The sequence below is a fragment of the Mobula hypostoma genome, chromosome 26 (genome assembly GCF_963921235.1).
Source record: "Mobula hypostoma chromosome 26, sMobHyp1.1, whole genome shotgun sequence".
NCBI lineage: Eukaryota > Metazoa > Chordata > Chondrichthyes > Myliobatiformes > Myliobatidae > Mobula > Mobula hypostoma.
The window spans coordinates 36,588,360-36,603,713 of NC_086122.1; the positions used below are offsets into that span (position 1 = coordinate 36,588,360).

At 43.5% G+C, this 15,354-nt stretch overlaps 1 protein-coding gene across 1 annotated transcript in view; it reads right to left on the reverse strand.

Moving 5' to 3' along the window:
• The window catches only part of LOC134338127 (exostosin-1-like), a 354,420-nt gene that overhangs the window by 73,579 nt on the left and 265,487 nt on the right, over positions 1-15,354 (reverse strand). Inside the window, exons 3-4 of the mRNA XM_063033681.1 lie at positions 8,625-8,732; positions 492-611 (exon numbers count right to left, since the gene is read on the reverse strand). Coding sequence (XP_062889751.1) covers positions 492-611; positions 8,625-8,732 — 228 coding nt within the window. The remainder of the gene's footprint in view (positions 1-491; positions 612-8,624; positions 8,733-15,354) is intronic.

Genomic DNA, 15,354 nt, shown 5'->3' on the forward strand with positions numbered 1-15,354 from the left:
CCCAGTGGGCGGTAAAAGGATAAAAGGATAAACTGGTCAACTGAAACAAGCTTGATGATGAGGCATAGATCGAGTGGTTAGCCGGAGACTTCTTCCCAGAGTGGAATTATAAGGTGATTGAAGGAAAGTGCAGGGCACGGTGGTAGTAGAGGCAGATACGTCAGGGACGTTTAAGACTCTCTTAAGATTTATTTATTTATTGAGATATAGTGCCGAATAGGCCCTTCTGGCCTTTTGAGCTGCGCCGCCCAGCACCCCCGAGTTAACACAAACCTATGGGACGATTTACAATGGATGATGGAAAGTGGATGACAGAAAAGTGGAGGGCTATGTCAGAAAGAAAGGTTAGATTGATTAAAATGTTGGCACAACACTTTAAAGGGCCTGTACTGTGCTGCAGTGCTTTATGATGACAATAATATGAAAACATGCCCAAAGGAACAGTCAGGATAGAACAAAAATACATCAGATTTATCAGATCCCTCACTTACCTCCAGCGTGGTTGATACAATCCTTTCTACAGAAGAAAAATAAGCATCCCATAAGAACTGGGTGTGTTGTCGGAATGCCAAGATTTTGTCGTTGTCAATGGACCTGACTGTTGATGGAATCTAAAAAATAGACAAAGAGAAGCGTTAGTCCAACCTGCAAAATCAGGAACAGACAATTAATGTGTTCACCTCTTACTGTTAACTTGCTTTTCCTCCTTGTTTGAAGAGAATTTGTACGTCACCAAAGACACTCAGATTTCTGTGGATGTATTATGTACAACATTCTAACTGGCTGCATCAACATCTGGTTTGGAGAGGCCACTGCGCAGAATTAGAAAAAGATACCAAACTCATCCAGCTCCATCATGGGCACTGACCTTCAGCATCCAGAACATCTTCAAGGAGTGATGCCTCAGAAAGGCAGCTTCCATCATTAAGGACCCCATCACCCAGGGAATGCCCTCTTCTCATTGCTACCATGAAGAGGAGCCTTCATGTTTCAGGAACAGCTTCTTACCCTCCATCAGATTTTTGACTGGACAATGAACCCATGAACACTATGTCAGTATCTACTTCTTTTTGTAATTTATTGCTTTTATTGGAAATAATTTGGAAAATGTGTTGCTCGAGTGATTGTTGGTTGAGTTGAGCTGTTCTCTTATCTTGGCTGTTAACAGTGCACTGATGTTGTCTCCTCGTATGGTGAGAAATCGTTTGCAGATGAATTGCTGATATTGGAGAACAACGAAACACAACCACAGTTTTTATTATTATCTGTTGCAATGTATTGCTGCAGCAAGGCAACAAGTTTCACCACATATGCCAGTGATATTAGACCATAAGACCTTAAGATATAGGAACAGAATTAGGCCATTTGGCTCATTGAGTCTGCTCTGCCATTTCGTCATGGCTGATCCGTTTTCCCAGATCTGTTAAACCCTATTCTGATTCTGGGATTTGACCTGCGGCGCCCACGCACCAGCAACGTCACGGGTAACCTATGTCCCATTACTTATTTGCTGCTCCGTGATCTCTGAGCTTCAGGAGGTTCTGGGCAGAATAGGTCTTTGATGCCAGCAGATGAAACCCTAAGTCGCAGCGTTGCTCCTGAAGCAGAATTCATGTGTTGATGTGGGGATTGAAAGCAAAAAAAAACCCTTCTGTTACCAGGCAGACTGCGTTGACATAGAAATGACCAGAGACAAGCCTGGACATTACAATCAATGTTTATTTATTTTAATCTGATCATAGGTTTGAGACCTTCCATTGGTCAAGGTCAACAATGGATACTGCATTCCAGCTGTCTATTTGATACTCCAAGGGATCACATCCTTGACATAGGGTTTGGAGGCTTGCATGTCTCAATGACCCGGAGAGCTGTGTTGGCTGGAGTCAGGGCCTTGTGCTTTGATTCTTGGTAGGGTCACCCATGCCAAACAAGTCAAATAGGTCTGCTGGAGGCCAGACTAAGAGTGGACAACCTGCCCTCAAAGTGTGGGGGTTAAACTCAGGGATAACAACTCTGTCAGATCCAAAAACATAACTGTTACGGAAACAGCAATGTAGATGGAGGATGCAAACACGAGCAATTCTGCAGATGCTGGAAATTCAAGCAACACACACCAAAGTTGCTGGTGAACGCAGCAGGCCAGGCAGCATCTCTGGGAAGAGGTACAGTCAACGTTTCGTGCCGAGACCCTTCGTTAGGAGGACCTTCATTGCTGCCCTAAGCTGCAGCGGTGTAAAGGGCAGTAAGTGAGCTTCTATATGATACACAAGCTAGTATACAGTCCGATACGGAGAACAAGCTTTTGACCATGTAGCCGGCTCCCCTCTCCACGCAGCTCAGAAACCCAAAGGAACAGCAGAGACTGACGCAGTTTGGCAACTGCAGCCCCGCAGGAGTTGCCAGTCAATGCTGAACTTAACGTCCGACTGCCTTAGGGATTCCAGCTGCAGATTTTTCCTCAGGGTTTACTCCCGAAGCTTTCCTTGTGAGTGGGTATAGCTGCAAGGCAGCGGAGGTTTGAGATTGTTGTTTTCCATCTCCTAGATGAGCTGCCAACCATGGCTGACGAGCCCCATCTGCCAAAATATCATAAGTAAGGAAACACTTAATAAAGATAAATAATTAGCAATCAACAATATCTGCTCCATTTGCAGCACAGAGTTGCCATCTATCAGGATGGTGTCACTCAACTGCTTTCATCTGGATTACAGCAAGCTGTGAACTACTCGCTTGATAAGGCACAGGGAGCATCAGCATTACATATGAGTTTAGCTTGACACCGGGACTTGAACCCATGACCTACCTCAGATGCAATTGGCCCCTCACTGAACTGTGTCTCATACCACTAATGAAAGGAGTATTACAGCTGACAGAAATGAATGAGATCACCTGAAGTGCTGGGATCCATCTCCAAGTTTGGACTGCATTAGCTGATTGCCCATGTAGTCCTATTAGGCAGTCCCTTGGGATTGAGGGTGATGACTTGCTTCTACTCCAGTTATATGTGTTCTGAGCCATCTGATAAAACCAACGAGGGAACCAGGGACACCTTCTTAGGTGGAGCAGGAGGTGTCAGGTAGGCAGCTAGTTTGGATGTGGTGGGCTTACACTGTTTATGTGGACCTTCTTCCCTTCCTTGTTCTTTATGCAGGGATTGGAGGTTTTCAATGATATCTCAAATGCTCTTTGAGCAATCTTCGGAATTGGTGGGAATATTGTATTGTTTTCAAGGAAGCTCGGCGCCAATCCTGAAATGTTCTCCTCTGACCAACTGGCAATCCCTTCCAGTGACAGAGCTCAGCACTCTGAATCAAGCATGTGAGCGGCCTGCGTAATGGAGCTGACTAAGTGTATCTAGAACCTCAGTACTGGGCATGATGCCTGAGTAGGGATGCCCGCACTGGCTCCCTTCTCCTTTTGACGGAATTTGCCAGGAGACCATTCATAGTACCTATCAAGCACCTTGAGAGGCCCACTGTAGGCAATCCAGAAACAGACGAAAAGAGGGAAAACTGCTGTCAGTAGGCGTTGAGTATTGTGCGAAGTTGTATATATACTTCCCAATTGACCAAAGGCTGTGCTGCTAATAGTGAATTTCAGCATTGATGTCCAGCTTTACAGAATTGCGACTTCTGCTATTTCAAGAAGTGGTCCATGTTTTCCAGACTTAGGTACAAACCTATATTGACCATGGATGGTGCTGCCCATCAGGGTAGGTTGGTAAGAGACATTCTGTCATGGTGTACATTGGCAATGACTGAACCCAACTTTGGAGGAACAAAAGACTCCCATGTAGGGATGATAACATAGGTTTATACACAGGAATTCCAGCAGAACATCAGTGTTTCGACTGAGTGACATCACGAGACGAATCTTTCTCGAAACAAGGACCCTGCAATAAGCATCAATCCAGAGTCCACTTTACATAGTCACAGAACACGGGAAGCCCATGCCAGTCAAAATAAACCTGACAAAATTAAACTGGAAGACAACACTTAACAAGTACAGGTGCTCTAGAAACCTTAGAGCCCAAAGCTCTATGGATCGCTGCACAGTCTTGCAGGGTTCATGACACCTTTGAGTGTTCCCTGTGAGACCTCCCTGGAGTTGCCACAGCCATTGTTCCATTTCTTGAAGTTGATCATGACTATGGCATCTATCAGATCTGGTATATCCTCATGCACTTTGGCCAGCTGGTAAAATGAGGAACAATTTAGAAGAGTTTTCATAGTCTCCACAGAGCAAGCCTCTCCATCAAGAATAATAATATAATAATAAGGCATCCGTTAGTCTTGCGAGACCATGAATCTGCGCCTGGGCAAGGTTGTATGGAAGGCCGGCAGTTGCCCATGCTGCAAGTCTCCCCTCTCCACGACACCGATGTTGTCCAAGGGAAGGGCATTAGGACCCATACAGCTTGGCACCAGTGTCGTCGCAAAGCAGTATGTGATTAAGTGCTCAAGGACACAACACGCTGCCTCGGCTGGGGCTCAAACTCACGACCTTCAGGTCGCTAGTCGGATGCATTAACCACTTGGCGGCATGCCCAACATCAAGAATAAGCTAGCCCGTTATCTCAATGACTCCTGTGTGAGAGCAGTGAAAACGTTTTGTTCACTGAAATGTCAAACCAGTGCAAACACCTAGTGTGGAAGCTCTGGATGAGACTCTGAAGGACTCTTAAAGTCCTCGGAAAAATTTCTGGATGAACTCCTTGGAATGTTTCTCTGGCGGGGGGGGGGAATGGGAGTGGAGTTGAAAGCCAATCCTCCAGAGTGTCTTCCTTGTCACAGTGGCTAAGAGCACAGCCCTCTGGCAAGGCTTAGTTAGCTGGGAAAAAGTAGGAAGACTTATTCTGACGGGATCCTTTCCCTGATAAGACATTTCGCGTGCAGTCATTTCGGAACAATAACCCAGCTTCATCAGATAGACAGGCAGAAGACCTTGTGATAGCATCCCTGGTACAAGCACAGGTACCTGTTAGACTATAATCGTCACCTGAGCGAGAGGTCATAGAGCTGTCCGCATGAAGCTTGACATGGCAGGCACAACTGTTAGACGACAACAATGTGATTTCCTGCAAATGAGCGTCACAGAGCATCGATAATGCCCCGAAGTTCACCATGACTCGCACATGTGAAAAGACCCAGAACTGGGTTGAGCAGAATGACCAGGAGATTCTGGAATTAATTAACCACAAGCATGAGGTGCTCCCGGATTGGAACATCTTTTCTTTCTTCAAAGCTGTCCCGATGCACCTGAACTTAGAGGTCCAGCACAAAACCCATCACCTAAAGAACAGTTGGTGAGTACGAAGGACGTCGGAAGGTTGGCATCGCACTGACAGCCATGCTGTGGGCAGGTTCTTCGAGGTCAGTTAGAGTCCACATACCCAAGGCCCCATCTCACTGAGAGTGAAAAGCAGAAGTGTACTACCGAGGACATTGAGTAGTGACCCTGGGTGGAGTAGTGCACTCTCTGGAGCAGTGACTTTATCATTGAAATGAGTGCCCTTTACTCCATCTCAAAATAACACATCACATCCAGTCAATCTGGCACTCCTGATCAAAATAAACATGTTGTACGAGCCATACCCAACTAAAAGTCAAGTCCTCAGCAGCAGACAGTATCCAACTTAACTTCTAAACTCTGGCTAGAGTCAGAGTCATAGAGTACTACAGCACAGAAACAGGCCCTTTGGCCCATCTAATCTCTTCAATGTTGCAATCTGACGTGCGTCACCATCTCTGCTGGCAGCTCGTTCCACGCTTGCTCCAGCCTCTGAGTGAAGAAATTTCCCTCAATTTCCCCTTAAGCCAGGGGTCCCCAACCTTTTTTGCACCGCAGACCGGTTTAATATTGACAATATTCTTGCGGACCGGCCGACCGGTGGGACGGTGTTCAAGTAGGTTTAAACTCACCTCAGCGTGTCTTTTACAGTCAGGGTTGCCAACTTTCTCACTCCCAAATAAAGGACAAAAGTAGCAGTCAAATCCCGGGACACTTTACCCCAACGAAGACTACCATGACCATGAAGCCTTGGGCGGGCACCTGTGTGCGCATGCGCGTACGTGCCGATTTTTCCCCCCACCAATCCGTTGTGCCTTCATCTTCTCGACTATACTGTACATACATTATTAATACTTCATATAGGCTGTGTGTTTATCATATCATTCCTGCTTTTACTATATGTTAGAGTTATTTATTTTCGGTTTTATGTGTTATTTGATATGATTTGTTAGGTTATCTTTTTGGGTCTGGGAACACTCAAAACTTTTTCCCATATAAATTAATGGTAATTGCTTCTTCGCTTCACACCATTTCGGCACGAAAGGTTTGATTGGAACGCTCTAACTTAGCGGGGGAAATACGGGACAAACCAATTTAGCCCAATATATGGGATGTCCTGGCAAATACGGGACAGTTGGCAACCCTATGTTCAAGTTCAACAGTGCGTGACAGGGAATGAGGAAAGGTGCAGCTGACTCATATCGTTTCCTCACGGCCCGGTAGCACGTTTTGTGGCCCAGTACCAGTCTGCGGCCGATGGTTGGGGACCGCTCCCTTAAGTATTTCACCTTCCACCCTTACCCTATGATCTCCAGTTCTAATCTTATCTAGCCTTGTGGAAAAAGACTGCTTACATTTATCCTATCTATACCGCTCATAATTTTGTATACCTCTGTCAAATCTTCCCTTATTTTCCTCCACTGAGGAGAGCTCGAGTCAGAGAGCCAGTCTCATCATTCACAGCGACACGCACAAATCGCCAGAGAAGCAGCTCGACATTTGGAGCTGAGAACCTTCATCAGGACTGGAAAGGAAGGGGGAAGAAGCCAGAGTAAGGTGGTGGGGAGTGGAAGGAGCTGGCAGGTGATAGGTGAAGTCAGATGAGGAAGAAGGTAGGTGAGGGGGAAGGTAGGTGGGTGGAGAAGGTGGTGAGAAGCTGGGAGGTGATAGATGAAAAAGGTAAAGAGCTGAGTAAGAAGGAATCTGATAGGAGAGGAAAGTGGATCATGGGATAAACAGAAGGAGGAAGGGCATCTGTGTATTAATGAGCTCATTACTTCTGCAATTAGAAATGGGTAAAGTCATGAATTTTTCCTGAAGCTTCTCCAGGTGAAAACTGCACAGGAGAGGGACGATGAAAGGCTGAGCTCTTATAATCAAACACAGGCTGTACTGACGCTTAGAGAATCTGCAGCGGGAGGAGGCATAAGAAGGCATAGCTTCTGTCAATAGTCGCAAAGAGTTAGAGAGACCCATCAGTACAGGGGAAGGCAGTGAGCAAAACTCATCAATATTGACCTGATGAAAAGCAATGACAAAACACAAGGATGGTTTTGTCCGAACTGACAGAGTGTGATTGAATAAAGAATGTGTGAAGTGTACTGTGAAATTGATGCTTGACAGGCTGATTGAAAGATCCAGCCCTGTGCTCCACCTTCTATTAACTCATCATTGCAATAAAGGTGTCCTCCGATCACTGAGGGAAGAGATGCTGGCTAGAACAAAAATATTCGGACTGGGAAACACATTCAGTAAAGATGAAAAATTATTCTGGGGTATATGGGGACAGAGTGAAATGAAAAAAAAAAGTCAACAACCCTTAGATTACAAAGAATAAAAGTCATGATTTAATTTACCAGGTACAACTATTGCATTAAGAAACACTGGCTAACCTAACATACTGTACTCCTGTAGAGACTGAGGTACATGGAAACTGCACACCGGCCCAACTAAAATATAGATTCTAGATTAAATCATCATTTCCCTACCAGATTTCCTTTTTTTCTTTTTATCCCCCTATGACTGGAGGTTGCTATCCTTTAACACTATTGTTTTTATATTTTAAAAAAGTTACCTCGAATAACAAAAAATGCCAGGAAGAAACAAAGAATGCCAAGAAAACTTGTCAGCAAGGGATCCAGATGACTGAAGTATCTAGATGAACATGAAACCAACCACAATGGAAGGTATTCATTCACAGTCACTGCTGGTGTTGATAGACAAGAACTTGGTTGAAATAGAGTTCAGAACCAGACCAGGTCCAAGTGAGAATACTGCTATGTCCTTCTTGGGCACACCCTTGGGATCAGGCATGACTTACTTTCACTCCAGTTCTGTGTGCTATGGTGACCAATGAAATGAATGTGGAAGGCACTTCCTCTTCCACAGATGGGTGAGGAGCTGTCTTTTGGGATAGACGAGTGGGTAGTTAGTGAAGTGGAGTGTTCCTTATATCATTCAAGGTCGCTTTTTGTCTGCTCCTGATGTATGGATTCATCCTGATTGCTGACCATTTTATCTTACTACCCACTCGCCCTAAAAGCTGATTGTTCATGTCCCTCCATTCTGGCTGCCTGACCTGCTGAGTTCCTCCAGCGTTTCATGCATGGCAGAGATATGAGAAGTGGTCCTCACTTCTCAGGGCTGGTTTTCTGAGAATGGTGTTGTATAATTGGTAAAAGACCGTCGGGTACCATGGACATTGTGTACAAGGGCCATCGTCATGTCAAGGATGGCATGGAGCTTGACTGAGGAGCATTCACAGATACAAGCACTCTCCACATGTTACAGCTCAGTTACGGAGGTTGGCGAGGTCCAGTCCACTCCTAACTCACCTGCAGTAGGAGCCTCTCATCGCCCACCACAACAGCTTTACTCCAGTCGATAACGTCAGAGAACGGCAGCTCCCAGCCATTACTGAGCAGAACTGGAATGCAAGCAGCCTAGAAGAAAGCAGAGACATCACAAACATAACTGAACCTCTGCTGTCTTATGTATTTATATTTATTGTGTCTTTATCTTATTGTGTATTTTTGTGTGCAACAGATCAGAAGTAACAATTACTTAACTCTCCGTTACACTTGTGTATTGGAAATAGCATGAAACAATCTTCAATCTTCTTCCACTTCCCCTCATATACAGACATTTCTATGTCTAGCATCCCTTTATAGACATATAATTAATTATGTATTTATATCTAATGTGTTTTTAATATTATTGTGTTCTTTCTTTTATTGTGTTTTATGTTGCATCTGATCCAGAATAACAATTATATAATTTTTCTTTACACTTGTGTATTGGAAATGATGTTGAACAATCTTTAATCTTAATTCTCGAATCTGGAGCATGGTCCTCAGTCAATGTAAAGAACATTAAGTGTTTTCAGGTCATAACATATGCTTGGATAAAGTCACACAACATCTGTTCTTTTGTATTTTAGAAGCAACCATCCTAAATAACTGACTTCAGACTGAATGGTGCAGTTACCTGGCTTTGACCTGCAGCGTGAAATATCATAATTAGATCCGAGAGGAACATGGCTGTTGCAGCCACCTGATACACAAATGGCATATGAAGGGTTCCACAGCATGTGACTGCGGCAAACTCGATTAAACTGTGCACCACATAACAACAGCTTTTCTCCTACTCAAGTGTGATTGTGCAGTACTGAAAGAAACTCCAGCCAACCTATTAAAAGCACAGTCGTAAACAACAAGGGATTCTACAGCATTCTGCTCACTGTCATCAATGTGAAATACACTATCAATGAAACAGTCTCCCATATTGGCTCACGAACTTAATAGATTAGGAACTGAAACTTCCATTATTTGTAACTGTCACCTTATGGTCTCTTATACGGTGGGCTGTGCATTTACCAACTCCGCCACGGACAGTCCCAAGCCCAGCTGTGAAAGAAGGAAGGTTGGACATGGAGCAAGCAATCCCATCTCATGAAAAACAAGAGCTCCATCAATGCTACCAGAAGCTTTGAAGACCTCACTCCTAGGAGAGGAAGGATCTTCGCTCCTATGTCTTTCCTACAAGAAGGTAACCAAAACTATATACTGTACAAAACTCTAAGTGTGGTCTCACCAATAACTTACATAACTTCAACATATCGTCCCTACCTGGAACTTCGGTGCCCTGACTGATGAACACCAGCATGCTAAATCCCTTCTGCACCGTCTTGTCTACATGCTTGGCCACATTCAGCAAACTTTACACTTGTACTCCCAGGTCCCTCTGTTCCACAACACTTGTCAGTGCCCTGCCACTCACTGCACAGGTCTTACCTTGGTTTTGACTGTCCAAAATGCATCACCCCATATTCATCTAAATCCAAATACATTTGCCATTCCTCTCCCCATCTTCCTTACAGATCAAGATCTCTTTACAATTAAGTGTTATCTGCTTCACTATCGAGACCCCCAAACATGCTAATCACGTCATATGCCTTCATGTCCAAGTCATTTACATACATAATCAACAACAGAGGGTGCGGTCTCCAATTCCTCCAAGAGAACCACAATCTTGTTGTGGTTTGGAGGCTTGCATGCCTCAGTGACCCAGACAGCTATGTTTGCTGGAGTCAGGGCTTTATGTTTTGACTCTTGGTAGGGTCAGCCATGCCAAACAGATCAAAGGGTAGAGGCCAGACTAAGAGTGGTCCACCAGTCCTCCAGGTTCGGAGATTCAGCTCAGGGCTAACAACCCTGACTGGTAAAACAAAACAGCTACAGAAACAGCAATGAATCCTTCTGCATGTGAGTGTGACAGTATTCCTGAGTCTCCACCCAGGACTTGTATGACTGACGGTAGTGAAGACCGAAAGGAAGCCTACTGACATGATGAAGGAAGCCCTGAACACTGGCAGAGATGGAAGACCTTCATTGCTACCCTAAACACCAGCAGCAAAATGGCCAGTAAGAAAGAAAGATCCTTCAGTTGGAGAATGAAACTTTAGCCTTCACCCTCAGTTTTCTATCACTGAGCCAATTTTGAATCTACCTCACTAGCTTCCCCTGAATCCTATGTGACCAAACCTTCCAGGTTAGCCTCCCATGTGGGACTTTATCAAAGGCCTTATTAAAGTCCATATTGACAATAACCACTGCTCTATCTTCAACTATTCCCACAATTATCTCTTCAAAAAACTTCAAAAGATTTGTCAGGGAATGACAAATTCATCATGAGAAAACTCCAAATTAACAGAAATTATGCTAAAATGCTAATGGAAAGGAGAAGAGAGAAAAAACTTATTCAAACTGTTTTTTGTTGAATGTTTTTTTGAGCTTGAAGTGGGGGTTGAAAGATAATTTCATCACATCACATGACCTTCTACTCTGAAACATCTTGACCCACACACTCATCATTGGCCGTCCAAGAATTTCTATCCCTAGGTCCCCACAACTACATCAAATGGCTAGCAAATACTTAATGGTTTGTTACCTAAGTGAATACTTTTTGAAAGGCAAATAACCCATCTATCTCTGAGACTTGTGTAATTAATAAACATTTCTGCTGCTGTCTGTAAAGTGGCTTTACATTCTTCCCATGACTGCGTGGGTTTTTTCCAGGTGCTCTGGTTTCCTCCCACAGTCCAAAGGTGTACTGGTTGGTAGGCTACCAACCAGTACATCTTTGGACTGTCCCGTGATTAGGTTAGGGTCAAATTGGGGTTGCTGGATGGGACAGCTCGAGGGGCCACAAGGGCCAATTCCACACTGTATCTCAATAAATAAATAGGTTCAAAGAAAATTTTAAGAATACTTCTATAATTAATGCTCATGAGTTACTTGAAGCAGAGCCTTAATCCTGTTCATATCTTACAGAACTTTCTTGTTGGTATCCCCACTTGTCATGCAGAAGATTGGGGTTCAATTCCCCGATGGAGAAATGATCATTTTCAGACCACTGAACTCCCTGCCACCTCCCAGGTCTCATCACATATGAAGTGCCAGTAGCATTATGCGATTTACTTTTCAACTTGTATCAAATATGCACCTTATAATTTGTTAATTTATTTGTGGTAATATTACTGTTAAAAGTTAAAAGTCCAAAGTTCAAAGTAAATTTATTACCAAAGCACATATATGTCATCATATACAACACTGAGATTCATTTTCTTGTGGGCATGCTTAGTAAATCTGTGGAATAATAACCATAACAGATAAATGAAAGGCTGCCCAAACTAGGGCATTCAACCAGAGTGCAGAAGACAACAAACTATGCAAATACAAAAAGAAAAAGAAGTAATAAATAAATAAATAAGAAGTAAGTATCAAGAGCATGAGATGAAGAGTCCTTGAAAGGGAATCCATAGGTTGTGGGAACATATCCATGATTAAGCAAGTGAAGTTGAGTGAAATTATCCCTTTTGATTCAAGAGCCTGATGGTTGAGGGATAGTAATTGTTCCAGTGTTAAGGTGTGAGCTATATGTACTGTGTTGTGGAACTTGGTCTGGAGGAACACTGTCTTGTTTGGCAGTATATATGTGTATGGTTGAATGACAATAAACTTGAACTTAACTTGAATCATTTCTGAGGCACTGGCAACTCTAACCCTTCTAAGTCAGGACACAACCAGTTTCAGCTTCATCAGGAGTGTCATGCTATCCGTCCCCGAGAGCAGAGAAATGCCAGGCATCATTTCATTTCAGATTTCCAGTATCTTTAAATTTCAATCCCAAGCAACATTTCTCACAGTGTTAGAAATACAGAGGCACTTGAAAAAGTGTTAAACACTTTCTGAGGCGTGAAATTGAGAGATAAGTGCAAGTTGTTTTGGGTCTTCTGAGAGGCTTAAATGTATGGTTAAAATTCTCAGAGAGTGCCAGAACCAAGGCTGGAACTGGGAACTGGGGAATCATGGATTGCCAACACTGGGCTCTAAATCCCCTTGTGGAATACGAAGGACAGAATATTAGGGGGTTGGAAAGGGTGGGGGGCGCATACAATAAGTCTGGAACCTAAGATATCAGGAGCTAGAGAGTGAAATATGTACGGATGTTCAACAGAAATGAATGCCATTCTCTAATCAGGTTCAAAGTTTAAAGTGAATTTATTATCACAATAAGCATATGTCACTATATACTATATTACCTGGAGATTCATTTTCTTACTGACATTCACCATGGAACAAAGAAATACAATAGAATGAATGAAAAAAATACACACACAATCAAATCAATTTGCAAAATAAGACAAACTGTGCGAATGTAACAAAAATAAATAATAGTAAAAAAAAAACAAACAAATGAATGAATAATACTGAGAACATGAGTTGTAGAGTTCTTGAAAGGGAATCCATAGGTTGTGGCAACACACACAGAATGCTGGAGGAACTCACCAGGCCAGGCAGCATCCGTAGAAAAATGTACAGTCAACGTTTCCAGCCAAAGGGTCTTGGCCCAAAATGTCAGCTCTACTTTTTCCCACAGATGCTGCCTGGCCTGCTGAGCTCCTCCAGCATTCTGTGTGTGTTGCTTGGATTTCCAGCATCTGCAGATTTTCTCTCGTTTGTCCATAGGTTGTGGAATCAGTTCAGTGTTGAGGTGAGTGAAATTATCCACGCTGGTTCAGGAGCCTGATGTTTGGAGGATTTTAACTGTTCCTGAACCTGGTGGCGTGGGACCTAAAGCTCTTGTACATTTTTTCCAGATGGCAGCAGCGAGAAGAGAGCATGCTGTTGATGGTGGACCCCGATGATGGATGCTGCCTTCTTGTGGCAGAGCTCTTTGTACACATAGTCCATGGTAGGGATGGTTTTACCTGTGGCAGACTGAGCTGGGCTAGGTTGGTGAATTCAGAGCCCTAAGGTCCCAGAAATAATTTGCAGACGAAATGTTTATTTTTGGTTGTTTGGTTGAAGGACAGTTAGCCAGGATATCAGAAGATGCATTTCCACTTTCAGTAATGGATGTGCTGTGAATATTGATGTCGCTTTCTTTTAATTTGACTGAAAAATAAAATTAGTGACCGACAATTTCCATTTCCTTGCCGGAAAGCTCTGTCAAATGCTGAACCAGCAGCAAGTTTCAAAACCAATGCTGTTGAACATTGTGGGCATGCTATGCTGTCGTTGGTATGTGTGGCAACACTTGCAGGCTGCCCCCAGCACAACCTTGGGTGTGTTGGTTGTTTATGTAAATGATGCATTTTATTGTTTTGATGTACTTCTTCGTGTTCTTCAGTCCATCAGCCCAACTGCAGAATAGGCAGTCAACAGCAGCTCAGCAGTGCTCTCTGTCCTGGCCCAATAGTACGTTGGCCAGCCCTGCTGCTTCTACTTTTACCACACAACTTCATTTGTCTTCGGTGCAACAATCCTTCTCCCAGGAATGAGGTCTTTGGAGCTTCTGACGTTCTTTCTGCAGCTCTGGGTTTTTACGGGATGGGGTTGCTAGTTTCATGGTCAACCCTCCTCCTCTTGGGGACATTCATGGTGGAGTTTGTTTCAATGTACATGTAAGTAAATCTGAATCTGAATCATTGACATTTGCAAAGAGGTACAAAATTAAAGATGCTTCAGTATCATACATGGGATTGCTTTGCTCTTCAAAGCAATGATGCTGAGCTACCCCCTTTAGAAATCCCCGCTTTGACCCAGCTGAGTACTGTAGGCAATGATAGGTGGCATTAAAAATATGGCTAGGATGTAAGAGACTGTTTAAAAGATTTACTAAAATGGTGCCAAAAATGCATAACTTCAGTTATACCAACAAACTGCGGTCTTCTTAAGGGGGAGATTTGACAGAGGTGCTGAGAAATTTGAAGGCGTAATTAAGAGGAAAAGTTTACTATTGGGAAAAAGGTCGGACTTGTGTGCTCCTGACTTGTACTTGCAGATTAGATGATGGAAGGGTGTCAGGACGTGAATTTATTGATATTGGACACGACTCTCCGCCTCCAACCTCTTATAGCCACAATATTTATGGAGTAAATCCAGTTAAGGTTCTGGTAAATAAGACCCCCAAGATATTAATGATAGAGTCTATAAGCAGCAAGGCTGCAGAAGGACTTAAACAGATGAGGAGAATGGGGAAAGAAGCAGCAGATTGGAATACAGTGTAGGGAAGTGTATGATCATGCACTTTGGTAGAAGGAACAAAAGTATAGACTATTTTCTAAATGGGGAGAAAATTCAAAAATCCGCAGTGCAAAGGGACTTGGGGGTCCTCGTGCAGGAGTCCCAAAAGGTTAACTTGCAGGCTGAGTCGGTAGTGAAGAAGGAAAATACAATGTTAGCATTCATTTTGAGAGAACTTGAATACAAAACCAAGGATGTGATGCTGAAGCTTTATAAGGCACTGGTGAGGCCTCACTTGGAGTATTATGAGCAGTTTTGGGTCCCTTATTTAAGAAAGGATGTGCTGACATCAGACAGGATTCAGAGGAGGCTCATGAGAATGACTCCAGGAATTAAAGGGTTGTCACAGGGAAGCATTTGATGGCTCTGGGCCTGTACTGCTGGAATTTAGAAGGACGAGGGGGGTATCTCACTGAAAGTGATTAAATGTTGAAAAGCCATGATAGAGTGGATGTGAAGAGGAATGTTTCCTTTG